Genomic DNA, 25,147 nt, shown 5'->3' with positions numbered 1-25,147 from the left:
TTATGATTATTTTCACTTCATTTGATTAAACTAGATAATTAAACTTACAATTTTTGGGATAAAAGTAGGAGGATTAAAGAAATACAAAGTATTATTTTAATAATTCAATCTCAAAAAAAGTCAATTATAGTATAATTCAATGAAAAATATTAAAATTATAAATTATTAGTCAAGATTTACAAGTAGTCAATGAAAAAATGTTTGTGAATAATTAAATGTGCATAACTATACAATTACAGCTAATTTTTCAATCAATGAAGGATCATTTTGTAGTTTCTTAATTTCGAGGTAAACTTTCAAAGATGCCTGAAAAAGTGGGAATAATGATTTCCATCCTTCAAAAATCATCATGATATTTAAAATATTCAGTCACTTACATAAGTATCTGTAGCAGCATATGTTTCCTGGTCTTTACTCAATGGAATTATAGCCCATTTACTCATTCTGACTTTTTTATCTTTACTTATTCTCATGTTCAACTAGAAAAATTTACCTTTATTATTGATAAACTCTAAATTAAAATGAGGATATATACCAAATGTTCTACTAATGCTGCTAGACTCCATCTTCTACTTGTTGGCAAAACTTCATTGGCAAAAACTCCAGCATCTATACAATTCTCAATTATTTTCTCAACATTTATCACTTTGAAATCCCTTGAAAGTTTCCTGACGTCACTGGAAGATTGATTGTTAAGTAGGAATAACTCAGAAACATGATAATTAACATATCAATTCCAATGATTTATTGAAATTTAAATTATTTTTTCATCTGAAATAATTCATGACTCACTTATTGTAAAAAAGTAAAGAGTTTTGTGTTAGTCGAGTTGAAAAATTATATTGGGTCAAAAGGGAAATTCCAACTTACTTTTTAATATTGTTACCAGTCAACCGAACATTAGGATGAGCCAAAAATTCGCATAAACCTGCTGGTAAATTTTTCAACTCACTTACATGTAAGAGATATGTTATATCTAAATTTGGTGATATTTGTATTAAAGCTGTTTTACCCGCTCCTGTTTGAAAACTGAATGGCCATTCCATATCGAAACCTATGACCAATACATCTTTACTAGTATCTGCTATTTTCCTGCAAGTATTAAAGCTTAAGCTGTGAACTACTATAGATGTGTAGTAAGATTTTAAAAAAGAAATGGTCCTCTAAAATACCTACAATAACTCATCACAAGCCATTGCACATCCAATCAAATCTGTTCGATAAACAATCTTTCCTTCAAACTTGATAAAAGGTAGAACATCCTTTGAAATTTTTAGTTTTTTTTTATTCTGAAAAATTGTTGATCATTATTTTGATTTGCACTAGCTTGAAATGTATATATTACATTTTGTTCTTTTTCTTCTTGGGATACTGCCGACCGCAATCTCATTCTAGGATGTGGTGTTTCCATTTTTTCTCAGCAACAATTACTTAATTAACTAATATAAATTTTAGAGTATAAGAAATAATTTTTAATACAAAATTATTCCAATCAAAATACGAATAAGAGATGAAATCCCGCCAAATTTATTTCTGTGTATAATTCTTTTTCTCCATATATTAAAAGAAACAACTTTTGTTAGTTATTACATCAATATTCAAACATTTGAAAATTTTTTTTATTCGGATTCTTCCAGCAGTATTTCCGTCAAAAATATATTTAATTATATAAAAGAGGAAATTTTTGTATGTATATATTATAAAAAACTGGTGAAGAATCTTTGCGCTGAGACCATAGTGAAATAAACTTTCTTTATCTAGGGAAGATCTTAGAACATTAATAATCTTAGAATAGAATCTTAGAACATAAATAATCTATATTCTAAGAATAGAACATTAATAATCTTCTAAGGGGTAGATATATTAGTGTTCTGTGGTAATGGTAGAGTAGATATATATTTAGTATTCTGTGGTAGATACCATTTCTCTATGCTCTATAATCATAGCCTATTCTGTGATTCTACGCGAGCACGTGCTAAGTTGTTCTTGTTCAGTTGCACTTTGTAGTTTTTGGATTCTTGGTTTCCTAAATCCTGCCAATTTATTCTTATTATTTGCGATTCAAGAGGTGGACACTTCCCTATGTCTTCTAAAATATGTATTGGTAGGCTCTTCTGTTATTACATTATGTTATACTATTTGCTAAAATAATAATTTAATTTCTCAATTGAGGTGTTTGTATATTCATATTTAAATATTACTGTTGTGTAGGAAATATCCCCTGGAAGCTTATACCATGTTCTGGGTGTGGTATTACCATTATTCAAGTAAGTGCTATCAACTCTTTTCACCAATTGGTGTAAGTCATATACACATTTGAAAAAAAAAAAGGACGGTGATGTCATTACTCGAAAGTAATTTACCCTGTATATTAGATTATTTTAAAATACGGTAAATTAAAATAAAAAATCGACGTGTTTCGGGATTATTTCTTAAAATGGTCTGTTTAGCTAAAAATGAATTTGTTCCATACTTTACGGACACAGTATAGGTATATTGATCAGTGGCATATCGATATGATAGATTGAATAAGTTATTTTTTTTTTTTGTGACCAGAATAAACTAATTAGTCTTGTTATAATATTCTTTTTCAAGATTCATGCAAAATTTTTTTTCAATATTTTTTAAACAGCAGAATATCTAATATTTCAGCGGCTACAGTTTCAAACAATTTAAATAAGTCTGGGTCAAAATCTCCTGTTAATAGCTTCTCCAGAACCATATTTAATTCAAGCAGAATTTCGAACAAGAATAGGTAAGGACTGACATGAAGTCGGAAGCGTATGAGCGCTCGACATTCATTCGCAATATACCTATATAAATTCTGTGGACTCTTGGGAGGGCAATTGGTGCATGAATGAAGAGCACCCAAAAGCTTCTGGTTCACGCTAGTGCTTTCTTCTCTTATAATGGTGAATTTTTAGTTCCATGAATTAGAAGTATGATCATATGCCATGATTAGCATTGATATATTATATTGTCTTTCGTTATTGTAAATTTTTTCAATTTAATGATTTCTTATTTGAAAGGTGGTTAATATCGAGAAAGGAGTCATGTTGAGTTGGAGTATTCTAGATGAGTAAATAATTGATCCTTATTGAATATTTGATGAATATCAATTATCAGACTTTCGCTATAGTGTTATATAAAATATACTTATGATGATTTAGTCGAACGGGCGGAATGATAAATCCAGTGATTAGTGTTCGTTGCTGATAGTATGTCTCTAATTTTTAATTTGATTTTTTTTCAAATTAATTTCAATTTTTTTTCAAGGTGGCTGCTATTTGTTTTTGTTTTAATACTGAGATGATTCTAAAATAGGAGGATTGTTGAGCTAAGGGTTCTGAATGATCCTAGTTGAATTAATATCTCCATTGGGAGAATTGGCAGACTCTTTGACAAAAGGTAAACATTGAATAGGCATTTTTGGTTGAGAGTTGAAGAAATTTTCATATGATGATTTAGTTGAACGGGCGGAATGATAAATCCAGTGATTAGTGTTCGTTGCTGATATTATGTCTCAAATTCAAATTTTTTAATTTGATTTTGTCCAAATTAATTTAATTTTTTTTTTAAGGTGACTGCTATTTTTCTTAGTTCAATACAACGATGATTTTTAAACAGGAGATTGTTGAGCTAAGGGTTCTGAATTATCCTACTTGAATTAATATCTCCATTGGAAGATGGCAGACTCTTTGAAAAAAGGTAAACATTGAAAAGGCATTTTTGGTTGAGAGTAGAAGAAATTTTCATATGATGATTTAATCGAACGGGCGGAATGATAAATCCAGTGATTAGTGTTCGTTGCTGATATTATGTCTCAAATTCTAATTTTTTAATTTGATTTTGTCCAAATTAATTTAATTTTTTTTTTAAGGTGACTGCTATTTTTCTTAGTTCAATACAACAATGATTTTTAAACAGGAGATTGTTGAGCTAAGGGTTCTGAATTATCCTACTTGAATTAATATCTCCATTGGAAGATGGCAGACTCTTTGACAAAAGGTAAACATTGAAAAAGCATTTTTGGTTGGGAGTTGAAGAAATTTTCATGTGATGATTTAGTCGAACGGGCGGAATGATAAATCCAGTGATTAGTGTTCGTTGCTGATATTATGTCTCTAATTTTAATTTTTTAATTTGATTTTCTTGAAACTAATTTTAATATTTTTTTTTAGGTGACAGCTATTTTTCTTCGTTTAATATTGAGATTATCCTAAAACAGGGGAATTGTTGAGCTTAACGGTTCTGAATTGTCCTACTTGAATTAATATCTCCATTGGAAGATGGCAGACTCTTTGACAAAAGGTAAACATTGAAAAGGCATTTTTGGTTGAGAGTAGAAGAAATTTTCATATGATGATTTAATCGAACGGGCGGAATGATAAATCCAGTGATTAGTGTTCGTTGCTGATATTATGTCTCAAATTCTAATTTTTCAATTTGATTTTGTCCAAATTAATTTAATTTTTTTTTTTAAGGTGACTGCTATTTTTCTTAGTTCAATACAACGATGATTTTTAAACAGGAGATTGTTGAGCTAAGGGTTCTGAATTATCCTACTTGAATTAATATCTCCATTGGAAGATGGCAGACTCTTTGACAAAAGGTAAACATTGAAAAAGCATTTTTGGTTGAGAGTAGAAGAAATTTTCATATGATGAATTAGTCGAACGGGCGGAATGATAAATCCAGTGATTAGTGTTCGTTGCTGATATTATGTCTCTAATTTTAATTTTTTTATTTGTTTTTCTTGAAACTAATTTTAAATTTTTTTTTTTAGGTGACAGCTATTTTTCTTGGTTTAATATTGAGATGATCCTACAACAGGGGAATTGTTGAGCTTAAGGGTTCTGAATTGTCCTACTTGAATTAATATCTCCATTGGAAGAATTGGCATACTCTTCGACAAAAGGTAAACATTGAATAGGCATTTTTGGTTGGGAGTTGAAGAAATTTTCATGTGATGATTTAGTCGAACGGGCGGAATGATAAATCCAGTGATTAGTGTTCGTTGCTGATATTATGTCTCTAATTTTAATTTTTTAATTTGATTTTCTTGAAACTAATTTTAATATTTTTTTTTAGGTGACAGCTATTTTTCTTGGTTTAATATTGAGATGATCCTACAACAGGGGAATTGTTGAGCTTAAGGGTTCTGAATTGTCCTAGTTGAATTAATATCACCTTTGGAAGAATTGGCATACTCTTCGACAAAAGGTAAACATTGAATAGGCATTTTTGGTTGGGAGTTGAAGAAATTTTCATATGATGATTTAGTCGAACGGGCGGAATGATAAATCCAGTGATTAGTGTTCGTTGCTGATAGCATGTCTCTAATTTTAATTTTTTAATTTGATTTTGTCCAAATTAATTTAATTTTTTTTTTAAGGTGACTGCTATTTTTCTTAGTTCAATACAACGATGATTTTTAAACAGGAGATTGTTGAGCTAAGGGTTCTGAATTATCCTACTTGAATTAATATCTCCATTGGAAGATGGCAGACTCTTTGACAAAAGGTAAACATTGAATAGGCATTTTTGGTTGGGAGTTGAAGAAATTTTCATATGATGATTTAGTCGAACGGGCGGAATGATAAATCCAGTGATTAGTGTTCGTTGCTGATAGCATGTCTCTAATTTAAATTTTTTAATTTGAGATCTTCTTCAAATTAATTTAAATTTTTTTTTAAGGTAACTGCTATTTTTTGGTTTAATACCAAAGATGATTAAAAAACAGAAGGATTGTTGGGGGAAGGGTTCTCTTAGTTGAATTAATATCACCATTGGAAGAATTGGCAGACTCTTCGACAAAAGGTAAACATTGAGAATTTTTTTGTTGAGTTTTGAAGAAATATCCATATGATGATTTTGTCGAACGGGCGAAATGATAAATTCTGTGATTAGTGTTCGTTTCTGATATAATTTACCTAGCTATCTATGTCTGAAATGTAATTAAATTATTGTGAAGGTTCAATTACTTTTTTTTTTTTCAGATTTATGCTGTTCTGGAAGATGGCATCCTTTTATTTTTATTATTTGAAATTGTATTCTGAAGATTATTCTTATTCTGCTGATCTTGAAATATGTTGAATATTGTGTGAATTAAAATAAAGAATTTATTTGGACAGGCTTTATTATTGAAGTTAAGCTGGAATTCCCCATGCCTTTTTTATGGAACTAAAAATTATGCCAATTCCTCCCAACTTTTACTAATAAAAATAACATTAGTAACAAAAAAATGATAAGTTATCGATTCACAACTGAAAGCATCCATAATTTCATGAAATTCTTTCTAACAACCATTTCAATGTAATGAAAATTCGAAAACTTTTTACTTTTTTAAAATTACCAAACAAACATTGGAAGAGTGAAATTCAAAGGACACATTTTATTCACAATCAGAATGATTCATAGGAACGGAGTTAACGTCAAGAGACATTATATATGTATATAAGCGGTGGTCCTACAGCCTATGCCGCATTTCGTTCGCCATTTCTCTGTATCAGACATTAGCTTGTGAAAAAAGATATCTCCATATTTGTGAATGCTTCAAGAAGTTTACGATATCAACTAAAATCTCATTTCATACCACAAGTGAATAAATATTCCGGGTGATTTTTTAGTTGGATCCGTTCAAATCTGGAAAAGGAAACATGGAAAAATGTTTTAAATAAGTTGGTGGTTTTGAGAGAGAACTCCGCTTATGCTACAACCTCTTTACCCTTACCTTCACCCTTGAGGGGTCAACTTTGGAACCCCTGTTTAATAATAATAAGTAATTTCGAGATTTTTAACTGATTCAATTAAAAAAAATAACCCGGTGCAGAATATAGGCATCTTCGAGTCTTAGTACGGAACTTTTCCAAGCAGATGGCATACTTGTATGAAGTAGCATACTGTATTTGTACAATCATTATACAGAATACATTATACAAAGGAATATTGCCTCGCTATATTCTAAAGTTCCAGGTTCTGTAGCGGTTCACAGATGACTCTACTATGGGAATTCTTGAAAAGCGATTCAGGAAAGAATAAATTTTAATTACATGTGCAAAGAATAACAATATGAGATCTTTCGCAAGGGTATGTTTATGTTACGATGTGTGTTTTTCAACGTAAAGTCATAACTCTATATTAGTTTCGGATCTATTTACCTACTCAGATTATTCAATTCGAAACTGGATACTTACAATAATAGTGTCAGATTAGCAGTGCGCCACTAATTAAAATTAATTATTGATTTTTTCATAAGATTCTGCGATAAAAGAGTAATATAACGGTGGATCATTATGTTAAATTTGTAGAGTTTTGATGATTTAGTTGAGTTATTAGGCATTTTCATGGCAGACTGTAATGATCCATTCTGCATAATTCAAATCTTTTCGTTTACTGGGAGTGGCAAATGTTTTTACTAAAATAAATAAACTGAATATGTACTTTTCAATTTAAAAATAAATAAAAGATCAGGATGTGTCCTGGCTTCATTCCAATACTGAGTATCGAAATAGTAAAAAGATTGCCAAGGTGAAAAATCAATAGTTTAACCTGAGTTTTTTCGGGGAAGCTTTCGAATATTATGCCATCTAAAAGGTTCTTCGATGCCGGTGTATTTTAATTATAGATGAAAAGTCGAGTCATGAGTATTGATAATCGCTCTGTTTGCAATATTGTGACATTAAAAATTTCACTGCTGATAATTTTTGGTGCCGTAAATTGAAATACCTAAGTTAAATTTTTGTCCCTCGGGATTTGTCTATAAAATATTGTTTTGTGATAATGTGATCCTTTCTGACATACAAAGCTTCTAAAAACAGAAGATTGTATATTATTTAATTGTTTTCTAAGATTGAATGATAATTGAGAGGGGGATTGTTTGTCAAAGTTAATATTTTACGTTTATCGACTACAACACGACTTTGAGCTAGTAGTTGGAGGTGAGTTATCAGATATTTGGTTGAATATCATTTCATTCATATCAACTCCCTTTTGAATGTTTGTTCCCCGAACATCATTTCGTCAAGACATGTTTGTAATTTTCGAATTTTGTGCTGGGTATGATCTCAAACGATGAGGCTCGACCTTAGGGCTCGACCCTGCGCTCATGACGAATCCGTGGACGAATATAATTCTGCCCGTCCGGCCGACTGTCCGTGAACATAGTTCTGGAATGCCATGGTTGAGTATATTAATGGGCAAAATCGAATTATGGGGGTTACGTAGATTTTGGGTGTTGGAAATGTTGTTTTCATGATAATTTCAAAGCTAAGAATTCGATGAAATTCTGCATATATGTATAGGGTGTCCCAAGTTCCTTGTGTGGGGGATCTCAAAACCCCCTTCGAGTAAGAAAAAATTAATGAGACATTTTCGGGCCCGATTTTTGAGCCGCAACTTTCTAGGATAAACGGTTTTCAGGCTACAAGAGAAAATTGGAAACTGGCGTGAAATGAGAAGTTCTCATAACTTTTTTTACCGGAGTTGTAAACATGAAACAAAAACATTCTACTGGTACTTTTCTCGGTAGAATCCATTGGTGTAGTCATTTGTTTTTTGTAATCCTCACATTGAGGAAATTCATTATAAATAAAATAACATGAAGTAATTTCCAGTAAACTATTTAATTGTTAGTAACAATTGTTTCATCAGTCAATAATGTAGCCTAATGAAACCACAGTGTTGTGAAACAATTGTTGCAAACAATTAAATAGAGTTATAAGTAAAAAACTATTTTTTTTTCAAACTTTAACACCCTATACAGGGTGATCCACTGGATGGCATATCAGAGGTTCCTAGAAAACTAGTCAGAATTTTGTGCTGAAAATTTGCATGTTGGGGTTTCAGACAATGATCTTTCTCCCTAAAATATTTTAAGATCTCTACAACTTCCGGTTATGCCGGAAACATACTACTACTTCCTTATTTCAAATGGCACACCCAGTATATTTTTGCATCATTAGGTAGCTTTTTTGATGACAATTTCTGCAATATGCTATACCATGGGTAAAAACTCAACGGTTTATGAGTTAATGGGATTCTTATAAATGTTGGCGACGGGGACTCGCACTTTTTTGAATATTTCTGCAGAAAAAATGTTTTTCGAAAAAACATTTTTTATTTTCAATTCTGCAGATACGTAGTAATTTAAGACTGTTTACAGTTTGGACGAAAAATGTACAGGATGTTTAGCAGAAGATCATGAATTTGGACAACTCAAATTCATCAAAACTCAAGATTTTCAAATTGAAACCTATATTGTTTATTATTTTAGACAATTCTACGTACAAAGAGAGTGGGGATTACTCTCAAGCAAACCCTATACCTGAAATGAACACTTTAAGAATTATCAAGGAAAAACTTTAAATGAGGAAAAACCGCAATTTCTAATTGTGTGGAGTAGTCTGTGAATTACAATTCATGAAATGTCAAATTTTCTGCAGAAAATGCCACAATTATTTTCATTAGAATCCCATTAACTCATGAAAGAAGCATGTTAGGCAATATGTTTATGTGAATTTTTTTTCATAAAAAATTTTGTTCTGTGCGACGTTAAAGTTATTGAACTAAAATCTGAACCACCTGTATACCTATGATCTGCTTTCTGATATCTTTTTTTTTAATCTGAATGAAGGGATCGACTGCTATGGTAATTAGCCTGTTATAAAGTAAAAATATACAAAAAGGAAATGAATTATCAAACACTATCTTATTATTTCGAAAAAAAAGATCAGGAGGTTCTTGTAGATTTTTTTCTAAATCTTTTAGAGGTGCTTTCGAATTCGGGACTCCCTGTACTCTAATTTGAAGGAAATAAATTGAATTGAATGTGAAATAATGAGTTTTATTATCAAGAGCGTTTTGTTCGTTCATAAACAGTGTCTACTCGACATTGAAATCTCTCCATCTGGTTTATCATTTTGATTAGGAATGAAGATGCTACTATTGACGATACTTCCTAGCTCATTTCGAATCGTGATTTGCTATTATTCACTCGATTACTCAACAACCATTGGGCACAGTACAATCTGGAATTGGATGTAGTTTAGAGCAACCGGTTTTTCTACGTTTTTCGAAATCAATTGTTGAGGTGAGTTTTGATGGGAAAAACCATGCATGATGCAATTCATAATAGGTTTCATTTTTGCTGGATAACAATTTTCTTTTCATCTTGAATATTTTAGTTTGTTTGGTATCATGTACATTAGGATATACAGGGTGAGTCAATAGTGCTCGATCGGTCTACAACTCTTGGAAATTTCGGGCAGGATGGTCCAAAAGTGGTGGTACACGATACCACCCTGTTTTTTTTAAATGAGAATGCCTTATTTTTAAATCATACTCATTTCCATAAAATTCTAATTTCGAAATACCCCACTTGTCATCATTTATCTGTGATACTTTTTGACGTAGGCCACTTTTTTCAACAAATTTCATGGATCTTGAGGCCTTAAACAAAATATCATAACTTGAAAACCGTTGGAGATAATTGTACGATTTATTTTTTTGAATTCTCGAAAAGTTTTCAAGTCTACTGCAAATTTACGTTTCACTCTAAAGGTGGCCCTAAACGTACTGTATTTTAAAATAATTACCTTTAAAAAATGTCAATAAGTCCATTCATTCAAATGGCATGCCCTGATTTGTTTTTGCCTGTCGGATAGCCTTGTGAGTAACCTAATTTTTTTTTATTGAGACATATTGTGCCTAAAATGAATAGTTTTAAAAATTCTTCACATTTCATGATTTGTACGGCGACTTTCCACGCATATGTTTCAAAGGGATAAGATTTCAAAATTAGTAAATAGACTGTTTCATGATGATTTTATTTTTCACCTTACCATATTCGTTACAGACGAAAAGGAAAAGGGGTAAATTATATCATCAAAAACTCCGACACCTGGAAAAATATCAGTACGCCACTGAATTTCACTTAAAAATATTAATGGTCATCCTAAATTATTTCAATATATTTTGCAACAGATATAGTCGATGTCTGAAAATTTGAAAATCATCCTATAGCATAGACACCACAACAGTTAGAGCAAATCTGCATATGGTATCTTAGGATTCATCGAAAAGTAGAATGGTGTCTCGAAAACCGCATCGCAATTGAGAAAACCTATGAACTTGCAGACACCCAGTATAGCTTATATAGGTACATTCCAGAATGTTTAGAATTCAGTAATCGAATAAAAAAATTCGGCCCTACAGATATATGAAATTTGGTACATAATCAGTGACATAACTAGAGTTGATTCATGAGGGGGGTTTACCCCATTTTGAAAAATCGAAATTTTTCAATTTTTTCATAAAATTTTTGGTCTCCAATAACTATTTTTTATAATCCATTTGTGTGTACTTAAACGAATGAGTGATATCAGTATAAAAACCATCTCTAATTAGTTATGTATTTATACACATCATTTCAGTTTGATGAGAATAGTGGGGAATAGCCCATCTATTATCAGGATACATCCATTTTTGAATTATACGTGTTGGCGGCTGGATCGCCAACCGGTTTAGGTATACTTTGTGCGAATATTTTATAAGGCCCCCCTATTTTTAAAATTGCCATTTAATCTATCATTATTCTTTCAACAGCTACAGCCGCTTTTTGGTGCTACCAACTATACCACTAGGTAGATAAATATGGCTAGAAACAAAGATGGTGAGTACTTATATAGAATAACTAAGTACGTAAAATAATGAAAAAATTTGAAACATTTTTCTTCAAATTCTTTCATACTACCAATCGTTCTCTGAATGGTTCAGATCGCCAATTCCAAAAGAATAGGATTCAATATCCAATAGATTTTAATCTTTTTAGGTTTTAATTCTAGTAGAAAATTGATTTACGATGTTTTAGATTAAATTATGGATAGTTCATTCGGTACATGATTTATTGGAATTACATAAGTTTCATTTATCAATCTGAGGTAGAGATGTTAGTCAATGATTTCGGGAAGTTGATGATCTAGATAATTTATCGGAATTTATTCGACTATGACCTTGTCCATGGTCATGATTTCCCTTTTAGCTTGATTCCTGTTATAATCTGCGACGAAATTGAAGTGCCAATTTTAAATGGGAAATTGATAATACTTACCTACAATAATAAATTCAGTTTTAGTTTTAGAATATGTAAAATCTAAAAATCGAATGCAAAATTTGTGCTATGCGCTTTTCAGAGCTTTTTTTAAAACTGATGAATACTCTAAGAAATAAGAATACTGAGAATAAGTCAATGAGGCACAAAATATGTGATGTTAATGATCAATAAAGGCGGTTAGAGCCATTTCTGAATAAAACGATGGTTATTCGAAGATATTTGTTAAAAATTTGGGGCGCAATTAACAGACCAATTGAACATTCCCCGGTCTACCATAGTAAAATAATTTTTTTTTGGCAAAATTCGATTTTATTATTCAACATAGTTGCCTTCGAGGGCGATACAGCGATTATAGCGATCTTCCAACTTTTCGATACCATTTTTGTAGTACGATTTGTCTTTCGCTTCAAAATAGGCCCCAGTTTCGGCGATTACTTCTTCATTGGCGCTAAATTTCTTTCCAGCGAGAATTCTTTTGAGGTCTGGAAACAGGAAAAAGTCGCTGGGGGCCAGATCTGGCGATTACGGTGGATGCGGAAGCAATTCGAAGCCCAATTCATCTAATTTTGCCATTGTTTTCATTGACTTGTGACACGGCGCATTGTTTTGATGAAACAGCACCTTATTCTTCTTCAAATGGGGCCGTTTTTTAACGATTTCATCCTTTAAACGATCCAATAACGCTATATAATAATCGATGTTGAGTGTCTGGCCCTTTTGGAGGTAATCAATGAATATCATACCTTGCGCATCCCAGAATACTGATGCCATAACCTTGCCAGCTGACTGTTGTGTTTTTCCTCGCTTTGGATTCGGTTCATCGTGTGCAGTCCACCCAGCTGACTGTCGATTGGACTCCGGAGTGAAATGATGGAGCCATGCTTCATCCACTGTCACATATCGACGCAAAAATTCAGGTTTATTGCACTTAAACAGCTTCAAACACTGTTCAGAATCATTAAGACGTTGCTTTTGATCGATTGTGAGCTCCTGCGGCACCCATTTTGTACATAACTTTCTCATGTACAAATATTCGTGAATTATATGATTAAACGTTCAGATGATATCCTCACAATGTCTGCAATTCCGATCAAATTCACTTTACGGTCATTCAAAATTATATTGTGAACTTTTTCGATTTTTTCGTCGGTAACATCCTCTTTTGGATGTCCAGTGCGTTCGCCGTCTTCGGTGCTCATTTCACCACGTTTAAACTTAGCATACCAATCAATGATGGTTGATTTTCCTCTTCATCAAGCCAAGATTTTGTTTCAAATATAATCAAATCAATCAAATATAATTGGCTGTATGACTCTGATGTATGAAATTTGGTACTAAAGTCAGTTGGATATAAATACCGTATGGATCCCGAAATGAATGAATAAATAATGTAAATCTCAGTTAAAATGATAAATTATATCTTAGTTTGCCCAGAATTTATTCAAACTTCTTTTGGCCTTTATAATATACAATTTGTTGTATTTTATGAAAAATAATAAACTATAATTGAACTGAATTTCATTAGTCTACTGAGATTTTGTTCTTGCAGTCTATCACTCAGTTTGAAATTCTAACAATAACAGCTTGGAATTAAAAGCTGGATTAACTGTAGGTGCATACCGTTTTGATTGATGTAATAACGTCATAAAATATGCATAATTGCTGGATTATTTGGTTTCAATTGCGCGTTATTGAGATAAAAAAACAGCTGGTGCATGTTATCGAAAAAATAATGATTATCTACTATATTGAAACGAAATAATGTAGGTACGAGTACATTATACGTAGATATACATATTCCTTATCAGAAATTGCAGATCACTACCACCAATCTCCTAATATATTCGATGAACAGAATTTTACTCCGCAATTCGAAATAATTCTGGAGTTTCAGCAATGTCATCGATAATCTTATCTATTTCTATAGTTTTTCGACTGGAGCATGCTTCAGAAGGATTTTATATAATATATCAAATATCGAAAGTGCCAAAACAAATATGAATACGAACCCGTTGACGCCAAACTTACGTCATATAATAGTATAAAATCTGAAACAACTAAGGAAGTAGTAGTTTGTTTGCAGTATAACCGGAAGTTGTAGATATCTGAAAATATTTTAGGGAGAAAGATCAATGTCTCAAACCCAACATTTTCAGCACAAAATTACGATTATTTTTCCATAAACGTCTAATAGGTCATCGCGGTGAATCACTCTGTATAAGTGGGATTCTAAAATTTTTTATAGCAATGCAATTATCAAAGCACTTTTGTGTTCAATTCATTTCGGTTTGTCCATAGATTTCAAATTGAATATAGATATAGATCATCGATTGAAGTTTTGTAGAACCAGCATAGTAAGTTTAATGTCAGAAAATAATGAAATTGATGGAAAATATCGATTTTGTAAATGAAATCGAGCAAAATATACACGAACGTTAAAACGATTGTTCACTTTTTTTCAAGATCGTCTGTGGGAATCATGCCTGATGGTAAAAAATTGGCTATGAATGGATCAATGAAAACATTCCAAAAAGAACGAAAACCCTTCATCCAACCCACAATTTTTTTTTCCAGGTGGTAAACCAACAGTAGTGGGAGTGGTGAGACCATTTCTGGCATTATTTTTTGCGGAACTTATTGGAACTATGATTTTAATGTTTGTAGGATGCGCCAGTTGTATCAGTTTCAATGAAGATCCTGCGGTACCACATCATATAAAATCACTAGGATTTGGATTTGCAGTGCATGTGGCTATACAGGTCTGTATTCATTCGATTTCAGATACACCTTTAGATAAATCCACTTGTAGATTGGACTTAATTATTTACCTACTTTGCATGTGTGCGAGAGTAAGTGATAAAATTTTTCGAATACTTTCTGTATGGAATTTTCCAATACGGAGGATGTATTATTATCATTCAAGTTGAAAGTCGACTCATTGTGGGTAAAAGTTTAATGGTCTTTCTTCAGTTGTATGACGTATATTCCCAGTTAATTATTGATTTTATTGTTACTTATCGAATGGATTCTTGCTCTCCTTTTGATTTCTTGAAAGATTATGATTCATTGAACTTGTGAACTATGTAATTCATATAAACACTATTATTTTTAATTGGAAAATACTATTTATATTGAAAATGTCAAGACTATTGAAAATATCTGAAATTTCAAAATAGACTTCTGATTTGTTTTCTTAATTTTATTTCTCCACAGGTTGTAGGACACATTACAGCGTGTCACATCAATCCGGCAGTCAGTATTACAAGTTTACTTTTACGAAAAATCAATATAATTCAGTTTGTGGTTTATCTCTTGGCCCAATTCCTGGGAGCAGTTTTAGGATTTGGACTGTTGAAGGTGAGATTAAATCATAAGTCCTTAGTCAAACATATAGTTTCAGACATTGAAAAAGCGGATTGAAATATCGTTATATCTAATGCAATCTCCAATTATCAGATCATGCTACTTATACTTCGATAGATAAAAAGCGCATAAAACCTTAGAGGAATTCAAATATAACCAATCAATAAATCAATGCTACCTATCTACTCAATGTGGATCAGAATATTTGAGCAAACATAAATCGAAGGTTGGAAACATTTCGTATTGAAGGTAGATGTACACATAAGTACAGACTGGGACAAAATATGCTCTGTTTTTTCAGATGAATATCACGTCTCAAATTTTATCGAATACCTACATGAAAATACCAGGGGCCCAGGGGGGTCCGTTGGGGTCCGGAACCCCCCAAAATTCGTTCAGAAATACATAATTCAAATTTCACCGAAAATAGTCTCAACTTTTTCTATTTTATTATTATTATTGTTTTTTTAATTTTATTGATCGCAAACTCTGCAATATTTTTTCTGGAGAAATTTTTTCCAGCAACGCCCTTGTTAAATACCAGAGTATTTCAACGTTTTCGATCATCCATTCGATTTCATTGAATAATGGCAATAATTGGGTAATTAATTCAAAAATATCCACGAATAAGGCTAGCCACACACTAACTGACAAATAAAGCCTAGCACACCTATGTATCGGGTGTCCCAAATTCGTTGTCTAGTATTTCAGAATCCCTTTGAGCGAGAAAAAAATGAATGGCACATTTTCGTGCCCGATTTTTTAGAGCATTAATTTTGTGAAAACTGCAACCTCATAAATTTAACTATTTTCAAGCTATGAGAGAAGATTGGAAAATGGCGTGAAATGAAAAGTTCTCATAACTTCTTTATTAGGTACTGGTGCAAGCAACATTTAACAAAAACATTCTGCAGGGACTTTTTCCAGTAGAATCCATTGTTGGAGTCATTTGTTTTTTTATTGCAATCACTTTTTAAGTTATAATACAAACTTGTGTTTTTTAAATGTAAATCATATAAATTTTCAGACATACCCATGGGAGGGATAAGGGAGATATATTTCCCCCCTGGACGAATATTCATTATAAGTCACAACGCTTTATAATTTAATTGTGTGAAAATTTAATCGACGAATTTATCAACTAGTGGTTATATCGATATTTCCTGTTGAATAATAATAATAATAAATGTATTTGTGGCCATCGACCTGAGTCCTTCAGCCAGTTGAATAATATTTATTTCGAATTTAGAATATTCGTCGAGGTAGAGTACAATTTGTGGTTTTTTTTTTCAGGTTCTCTTTCCAGAAGATTACGTCCAGAATGGTTTCTGCATGACGAAGGTGGGAGGGGGTGCAACTTTAACTCAGGGATTTTTTATAGAGCTTGTCATCACCTGCATCTTATGTTTCGTTCTTTGTTCAGTGTGGGATGATAGGAATGCCCAATGGGGAGACTCAACGCCACTCAGATTTGCCATAATTGTAGGAGTTTTATCTATTATAGGCGTAAGTATTTCTAGCAGGAAAATTATCTTTTTTTGGTTTGTTTTATTTTTGCAATTATTTTTCTCCATAATTGCTATAAACTGTGTCCATAAAGTATGGAACAAATTCATTTTAAGCTGAATAACAGACCATTTCAAGAAATAATCCTGAAACGCGTCGATTTTTGATATTATTTTGAAATAATAATCTAATATACAGAGTGAATTACTTTCGAGTAATTACGTCACCGTCATTTTTTTTTTTTGGAACACCCCCATTTTGTCTCAATTTTCCGATTACTCTAGCTGAGCTGATTCCAAAAATGGGTCACATGTTGATTCCAATTGGTACAGGGTGGACAAAAATAATAAATTAAATCTAAACAACAATTAAAACATTCACGAATACCAAAAATATTGTAGTACTAAACTGTCATTGAACACCAATAAAGTAATAAATAAATAATGACATTTCACAAAAAACTACACGACTATGTTTTTTTTTAAATTGATAAGAAATAATTTCTTTCATATTCTGTCTGCTAGACCTCAAATACCAAACATGTTTGGAAACAGTTCATTTTATTAATCTAAAAATGTAACAAACTACAGGGTGTTACATTCATACCAATTGCCGCTAGATAATAAGTATTTTTGATAATATTGTTAATTTAACTAATAAAGAATGTTACGCGGTACTTTATGAGCACACAAAAAATTATTGTATTTTTGTCCACCCTGTACCAATTGGAATCAACATGTGATACATTTTTGGAATCAGCTCAGCTAGAGTAATAGGAAAATTGAGACAAAATGGGGGTGTTCCATTTAAAAAAAAATAGAGTGACGTCATTACTCGAAAGTAATTTACTCTCCTGTATATTAGATTATTATTTTAAAAAACGGTAAATTAAAATAAAAAATCGACGTGTTTCAGGATTATTCCTTAAAATGGTCTGTTTAGCTAAAAATGAATTCTTTCCATACTTTACGGACAAAGTGTAAAATACCTTCAGCACTCTTCTATTATACTCTGACATCTTCAGGCAAAATGTGCTTCTTTATTTGCAATTGTTTGATTGTTTTGTTCAGTTTTGAAATAAAGTTAAGAGAGTGAAGATCGTGAAGATCCACTAATTATAAGTTGTGGAAAAAAATGAAGATTTTTTGATCAGGAATCATTCCAATTCCATCGACATGTTTTGAATTCCATTAAATTTCTAAAATTCGACACATTAATTTTTTACTTGTTGTTCAAACTGGAATTACTGTTGCTGTATAGAAACTAATATTTTCGAATTTAATGTGAATTAATTCTTTTAATTACCAATGTCCAACAAATCTCTGGAAGATTTACAATTATTTAGGTTTCACATTTCAAACGTTATCTTGATATTTTTGAGAGGATTTAAAATGATTTTCTTTGGTGTTTGGTTTTGGTGGAAGATATTATATGTTTTTGAATCCTATGATTTTCAGGGTCCTCTTACTGGCGCAAGTATGAACACTGCCAGATCTTTCGCGCCAGCAGTATTTGGAAATAAATCAGATTGGGAAGATCAATGGGTGAGTTCAGATATTATTAAGTCCATTTTAAGAATCAACTTAGCGAGTCATTCTGAATGTGAGAATTATTATTCATCAATTCATTTTCTTGCAATATTATTCTTTAATTTATTTTCTTGCATTATATTTGGATAATACAGAGGGTCCAGATTTGAACATAAGTTGGTGGTTTCGAGAACAAATCATTCAAAAAATCATAAAATTGTTAATTTTTTTACAAGAATAAGATTAACTGCAGATCCTGGTTGGTTTCTTCATAGCATTTTTATAATTGGGATATTTTTTGTTTTTTTTTATGTGGTTTTGTAAATACTTCTCTGTAATCCTAAATTATCTATTTTTTTTTCAGGTTTACTGGACTGCTCCAAATATATCGCCGTTTATATCAGTAGGTTTCTACAAATTATTTTTTTCTGAAACAAAGGCTAAGAATCGAAGTGAAGAATACTCTAATGCGATCAATAGTTGAACCAGCTACCTCTCAGAATGTTTTTGTATGAAAATACAATTTTTTTCCTATATTATGTTGTTATAAACAAAATGTACCTGTGAATATATATTTATCGTTACCAACGTCTCAAGTCTTTCAATTAAAGAAATGTTATTTTTCAAGAAGTAGGTACAACACCTAAGATCATATCAGTGTGTGTAGGTAATTTAGTGATATTTTTTTAATATTGTATTGAATATATTTCGAAAATTGTAATTATTAAAAAAAGGGAAAACTAATACTTTTGTTTATTTATTCTTATATAATTTACTACGACCCTTATTCAAAACTAGAAAAACACTAATGAAAAAATCGAGAGCTTTTTGCGCGCTTCTTTGAATTCGTATTCATGTGTATTTTCTACGGAATTTTGCATTTAGATTTTTGGTACTTTTAATTTATCATTCTTCTAAACACAAATCTAAAGTCGAAACTTGCTGGTTATGAAAACATAAACTGTTTAAATTTTTCTATACTGAGTACTGACATTTCTGAGCCCTTGTATTTATTTAAAATTTTATAATTGAATTGAAAAAGCATACACAATTTATGAATCTATAAATTTATACTTCGAAGGTTCAATAATCACAAACAGTTGAATTAAACTTTGACTTAAAATTGAAATTGCTACTATTTGAAAAATGCGCGCTTTACTAGTGGCCAACAAGTGATTTACCTATTAGGTTATTTTTAGCTTTAACACAGATATCAAGTACAATTCTAGACAGTGAACTTTTCCTTACTAAATTGGGCCTTACATTTTGAATAAATTCCAAAAATTAGGTAAACGGAGAATGTGAACAAAAATCCGCCATTTTTTGACTAAAAACCCGGCGGCCAATCAAAAATGAGACCACTCGTGTTTTATCAAGTCACTCACTAAAAGATCTCAATGATCTGTTCCATTAATAATTCACAAGGAATTTCACATTACGTAAATTATCCAACTTTTCGTTGAATTAATAGAAAACGTCTATATAGACGGCTTGTCGCAGATTTCTACTAGATTCCAAATAATCTTCTTTCAATTGATACATCCTTTATTAATTAATGGGAATTATTTTGATCTGAGAATAAATTATTTCGTCAATTTCAAATGATCAATGAGAGAACATGCACTGAAAACAAACAGTTCAGCAGAAAAGTCCGAATTTCATGTGAATGATTAATGGAACGACCCTTAATGTTGTAAGGAAAATTCAAACTTGAATACACAAGGGCGTATATCTTTTTTTTTTCTTGGGGGGGGGTATTCGAAAAAAAATTTTTTGACGACATTGTTTACTCATATCTCTAATGTGAGAATAACAGGTTTGATAACGAAGTTTGAACCAAGTTACTGGAAATAATTTTTTTTTATTACCAATTCGATTGTTCTTATCTCATACTGGGTGTTCCCGAATTGGAGTTACGAAGGAAAATGAGAGATTTCTTGAGTAAGTAGCCAAACTTATAATTAATTTATTTATTACAACTGGGTCTTTATAATAATTTGGATTTTCTTGAGGATGACTATAGAGAGCTGTTTGAATTTTTTTCTCGAAATCGATGGCAGATACGACAGAACTACAACAAACCAAAAAGTGTAGTACTGAGCCAGGAACCGTATTCTCGACAAGTGATCTTTCAAAACGTATACATACCTACTTACAGTGCTCTGAACACTGAATGAACGTATAGAAACGTTTTGAAAGATCACTTGTCGAGATTACGGTCCCTGAGCTTCTTTTTAAATTCCTCTAAACTACCAGTGGTTCATAAAAAAATAATCTGGAGTAGAAAAGCGGGCACCCTGTAGAAGTGCATTCAAAATTTGGATTTCACATGATGAAAACTTTAAATTGGAATATTTATGCCAATTCAAGTTAAATATCTTGTGGAGGGAAGGTGCTATAAGAGAAAAATTTGAACTTTAACACCTGTATCTAAAAACAAAGCGATTGCGGACTCATGTTATAGGAGTTTTTTTTTCTTGAAATGATCCGAGAAATCTCCAATTTAGGAACACCCTTTAGATATAGTCAATTCAAAACTGATGTCTTCAAAAATAAATTGCAATTTGAATGAAACACAATAAATTGTATAGTATATCCAAAGTCACTTGGAGGAAGCCAGTATATTTCGATTATACAGTGAATTTATTGCCTAACAATACTTTCAAATAAACTCCGGTATATGGCGGATCATAGTATCTATATCAAAGGGACATCTAGCCAAGCGTTTTTATGGACTAGTTCAGGTGACTTTGGATATGAAGGGTGTTTTTTTTAGAGCTATAGAACTTTAAATTGCAATAAAACAACGATGGATTATTCGATTGTCATGAATTTTATTTATCCGCAAGATAATCTTGTGGCATTACATTTTAAATATGATTTCTGGCATATGCCAGCCACGGCTGGCTCGGATGTAGTCCAATCTGGACGTCCAATTTTCGATGACTTTTTCCAAAATTTTGTGGCCGTATATAATAATAATAATAATAATAATAATAAGATTTATTTCCCAGAAATTAATACATATACAATCAGTTATGAAAAATCATATTTGTAGGTAATTCACAAAAAATGCAAGAAGAAAAAAAAAAACAATAAGCAATCCAAACCGGGATCGTATGCAAGAGTGAAAATTAAAAACAGATCGCTCTCAATGTTCTTAGAGTGCCATTAACCAGAATTCACGGTAATCCTGTCAATCTCATCCGCGGACACACCTCTCAACCAGATCTTCAACCACTTTTTATATAATGTTGGACTATTCACATTTCTGATATGAAGCGGAACCAGCGAGAAGACTCTTGGAGCCATATAATAAAATGATCTCTGACCTACTGCTTTTGTTGCTCTTTCAGTGACATATTCCGATCTTTTTTTGTGCCTAGTGTCGTGAGTATGGCTTATAGACGGCAATTCCGTTTTCCTTTTGTACTGCTGGCAAAGAACTCTAAAATAATAAAGTTTTTCCAATTCTAACATGGTTACTTCCTCGAAGAGTTTTTGGGTGGGATAAGTCCGTTCCTTGTTATACATAATCTTGAGGAAGGTTTTTTGTAAAACTTTGAGTTGTGTTTTGTGACATTTGTACGCTCCACCCCAGGATGATATTCCATATTGTAAGTGCGACTCAACCAGTGCATGATACAAAATTTTGAGAATACCATCGTCCATGATTCTTTTCAGGCATCTGAATGTAAATAATAGGGATCTAAGTTTCTTCGTCACCCTGGCGATGTGAAGGTCCCATCTAAGGTGTTCGTCGAATTCCACTCCAAGATAAGTTTTCGATTTTATGCACTCAATTACACTGCCATTCCTCAATACCAAATTCTGAATCCTGGGTAAGCCAGATACTCTGTTAGAGAATACCATGCACTTGGTCTTTTCCATATTCAGCATCAAGTCCATTTCACTTAACCAATTTCTCATCTCTTCCATTCCATTCTCGGCCTTATCCACAACTTCCTCCCAGGTAGAGCCAGTAAACAGGATCACAGTGTCATCTGCGAAGGACGATATTTCTGCATCCACCTCAAGAGACAGGAATCCATTTATATAGATGAGAAATAGTACAGGTCCTAGGACCGTCCCCTGGGGCACACCGGTCAAAACCTCCTGCCCCTCACTCACGACTCCATTAACCTCCACGCATTGTTTTCTATCCTCAAGATACGACCGGAACAAATCACCCGCTACTCCTCTTATACCAAGGTCCTCCATGACGTCCAATAGTTTGCGGTGGTTGACAGTGTCAAAGGCCCTGGCCAAGTCTAAGAAGAGTCCCATCGTACATTTTCCCCCATCGAGTGCTCGATAGATACCATTCGTCAAACAAACAATAGCATCATCCGTTGATCTCTCCGGTCTGAAACCAAATTGTTTTTTGGAAAGCAAATTGTTTCTCTCCAGAAACTCGACCAGTCGTACCCTGATCACCTTTTCCACAACTTTTGCAATGGTACTAATCAGTGAGATTGGCCTATAGTTGGAGAGACTTTCTCGATCACCTTTTTTGAACAGAGGTTTTATCATAGCCGTCTTGAGGTTGTCTGGAAACTTTCCTCTTTCAAAAATAACATTCACCAGGCACGCTAGAGGTTCCTTTATGTGTTCACCAATAATTTTCAGATGTTCTCCAGTTATTTCATCGAAGCCAGGGCATTTATGATTTTTTAGTCCATTTATTATTTCAAGCACTTCTCTTCCATCTGTCGGCCTCAAGAACATTGTTTTGCTCTTTCTGTCTCTCCTCACAATACGGGTCACTGGTCTCCTGATCTGATTAACCATCTCTCCACCCAAATTCACAAAGTATGAATTGAACATCCGAGCAATTTCATCTGTATCTGTGATGCTGGTACCTTCTTTATTGATCTTATATATTCCAGGTTGGGTCTTCTCACTTCCCGTCAGATCTCTGATATTGGACCAAAGAGCTCTTGAATTATCCTTATTTTTTCCTATCTGTTCTGAGTAGTAGTCTTTCTTCGCTGTTCTAATCAGATTGGTGAGTTTATTCTTATATGTTTTGTATTTGTGTAGTAATTGAGCATCGTTCGGGTTACTAAGTACCAACCTATAAATCCTTTGTTTTTCATCAACAGACTTTACCAAACCCTTCGTTATCCATGGTTTTCTCTTCACTTTACGGCTTTTAATATGTCGTCTGGAAGATGATGCCACAGCACTTCTTATCTTGTTGAGCAAACATTCAGACATCCGGTTCACATCATCCAAACAGAAATAGTCACTCCAGTCTTCCACCTCCATGGTCTCAAAAAGTTTTTTCCGATCTAATACAACTCGTTTTTTTGATGGAGGTTGTTCTCTAATGGTTGACATTGGACATATTCCAAGTATAGGGAAGTGATCTGTAACATTGCAGTGGAGGACATATGACTTGCATCCTGAAGGGTTCACCGGATTCTTGATAAAGATATGGTCCAACAAAGTTTGGGACTCACCCTGTACTCTCGTATATTTATCAATCATTGAATTAAAGCCAAATTCTCCTAGTATATTCAGATATTCATTACAAAAATCAGTATCTGATTTAATATCTATATTAACATCACCGACAAAAAAATACGTATATTTGTTGTCCAGGCAGTAGTTCTTCATGTAATTACAGAGATGTTCATTGAATTCGTACGGACTGGATGAGGGAGAACGATAGAGGGCATCAACTGTAATATCTCTGTCTACGCCTTTGATGGTGAGGCGAACTGTCCTTATAATACCAAGATCGAGAAAAAAACACTGAAACACCAGTTTCTTTTTTATATACACGACAACTCCGTCGTTCTGATTATAATCTCCTGAGTTATAAATTATTTCGTATTCTGGCATTTTGAAAAGGTTGATATCCGGAACACACCATGTTTCCGTGAAGACTATAACATCAAAATGGTAATCGAACTTTTTCAGTAAAATTGACATTTCATCGAAGTTTTTATTGATGCTTCTAATGTTCGCATGAAAAACAGCAAATCCCGCCTTCTTGGCTACCCCATCAATGATCCTAAAGCCCTGGTCGTCGTCCACTTCAGTCGATTCGTACTGCAGATGTTCGAAATCCCTTATATATTGATCCATCCCAAAACTCTTGTAGACCTAACAGAAAAAAAAAACGAGCACAAAATGAAAACAATTCAAGTAATGTGAAAATAAATCAGGATAATCCCACGAAGAATTCTTGTAGTAGGAGTTACTAATCTACATCAACAAAATGTTGCACACATAACAAGCACACAAATAATACAGAAACTAATCTCTGAGACTCGCTTTAGCCGAGTTTTTTCTTGTATTTGGTCGATCTCTTGCCAAAGCCCTTAAAGAATTTTGTACAGTACCTGGTTTAGGCGTAATGGAAGACCCTCTTTCAGAAACGCTGTTGGTTGTTGTCAGTTTCACTGGTTGGGTTGGCGGGGGCAGTTTCACCGTAGATTCACCTGGCTTTGCGTGTCCTATTTCTTCCTTTGTAGACTTGGTTTGGTGGATTGGTGTACCTGGATCACTATGCGGTCTACTGGGAAAACACTCAAAACCTTCTTCCTCTAGACATTCAAGATCGGCTGGAGTGAAGACACGATCGTCCATATGAAGTCTTCCTTTCCTAATGTAGCAATTGGTCACC

General features: G+C 32.7%; 2 protein-coding genes and 1 long non-coding RNA gene across 10 annotated transcripts; 2 read left to right on the top strand and 1 right to left on the bottom strand.

Moving 5' to 3' along the window:
• Window positions 1–91: 91 nt before the first annotated feature.
• On the bottom strand, window positions 92–1,574 carry LOC123685060 (Werner Syndrome-like exonuclease). The gene is made up of 6 exons (XM_045624642.1): window positions 1,346–1,574; window positions 1,177–1,289; window positions 871–1,092; window positions 536–677; window positions 378–479; window positions 92–306 (listed from the first exon to the last, which is right to left on the bottom strand). The coding sequence occupies exons 1-6, from the start codon at window positions 1,409–1,411 to the stop codon at window positions 226–228; spliced, it is 726 nt and encodes a 241-aa protein (XP_045480598.1). The 5' UTR covers window positions 1,412–1,574; the 3' UTR covers window positions 92–225.
• Window positions 1,575–1,911: 337 nt separating this feature from the next.
• On the top strand, window positions 1,912–6,131 carry LOC123685068. 4 transcript variants are annotated; one of them, XR_006748238.1, is made up of 13 exons: window positions 1,912–2,104; window positions 2,212–2,267; window positions 2,653–3,218; window positions 3,277–3,408; window positions 3,581–3,708; window positions 3,881–4,008; window positions 4,182–4,311; window positions 4,485–4,612; window positions 4,787–4,918; window positions 5,092–5,223; window positions 5,396–5,523; window positions 5,698–5,820; window positions 6,000–6,131. It is a non-coding gene; the product is annotated as an uncharacterized LOC123685068 (long non-coding RNA). The 4 variants fall into 4 exon arrangements; XR_006748237.1 differs by lacking the exon at window positions 2,653–3,218 and having other exon boundaries at window positions 1,939–2,104; XR_006748239.1 differs by lacking the exons at window positions 2,653–3,218; window positions 5,092–5,223 and having other exon boundaries at window positions 1,939–2,104.
• A 1,417-nt stretch (window positions 6,132–7,548) lies between these two features.
• Window positions 7,549–19,098, top strand: LOC123685057 (aquaporin AQPcic-like). 5 transcript variants are annotated; one of them, XM_045624636.1, is made up of 7 exons: window positions 7,549–7,940; window positions 11,605–11,671; window positions 14,687–14,871; window positions 15,326–15,469; window positions 16,769–16,981; window positions 18,439–18,525; window positions 18,875–19,098. In XM_045624636.1, the coding sequence occupies exons 2-7, from the start codon at window positions 11,653–11,655 to the stop codon at window positions 18,992–18,994; spliced, it is 768 nt and encodes a 255-aa protein (XP_045480592.1). In that variant the 5' UTR covers window positions 7,549–7,940; window positions 11,605–11,652; the 3' UTR covers window positions 18,995–19,098. The 5 variants fall into 5 exon arrangements, with proteins under 5 accessions (XP_045480592.1, XP_045480591.1, XP_045480593.1 ...); XM_045624635.1 differs by lacking the exon at window positions 7,549–7,940 and adding an exon at window positions 9,934–10,090; XM_045624637.1 differs by lacking the exon at window positions 7,549–7,940 and adding an exon at window positions 11,469–11,526.
• Window positions 19,099–25,147: the final 6,049 nt, after the last annotated feature.

This window comes from Harmonia axyridis, chromosome 7 (assembly GCF_914767665.1).
Source record: "Harmonia axyridis chromosome 7, icHarAxyr1.1, whole genome shotgun sequence".
Lineage (NCBI taxonomy): Eukaryota > Metazoa > Arthropoda > Insecta > Coleoptera > Coccinellidae > Harmonia > Harmonia axyridis.
Note: the sequence above shows the minus strand (reverse complement) of the source record. Positions and strands in the feature narration are given on the sequence as shown.

What these genes read in the sequence shown, in the direction of transcription:
- LOC123685057 (XM_045624636.1), top strand. An exon ending in CAGTGCATGTGGCTATACAG is followed by an intron (nt 14,872 to 15,325) that starts GTCTGTATTCAT and finishes ATTTCTCCACAG; the next exon opens with GTTGTAGGACACATTACAGC. An exon ending in GAGTTTTATCTATTATAGGC is followed by an intron (nt 16,982 to 18,438) that starts GTAAGTATTTCT and finishes TATGATTTTCAG; the next exon opens with GGTCCTCTTACTGGCGCAAG.
- LOC123685060 (XM_045624642.1), bottom strand. Translation starts at nt 1,411, where the DNA reads ATGGAAACACCACATCCTAGAATGAGATTGCGGTCGGCAGTATCCCAA. An exon ending in ATGGCTTGTGATGAGTTATT is followed by an intron (nt 1,093 to 1,176) that starts GTAGGTATTTTA and finishes TAATACTTGCAG; the next exon opens with GAAAATAGCAGATACTAGTA. An exon ending in CAGCATTAGTAGAACATTTG is followed by an intron (nt 480 to 535) that starts GTATATATCCTC and finishes AAATTTTTCTAG; the next exon opens with TTGAACATGAGAATAAGTAA.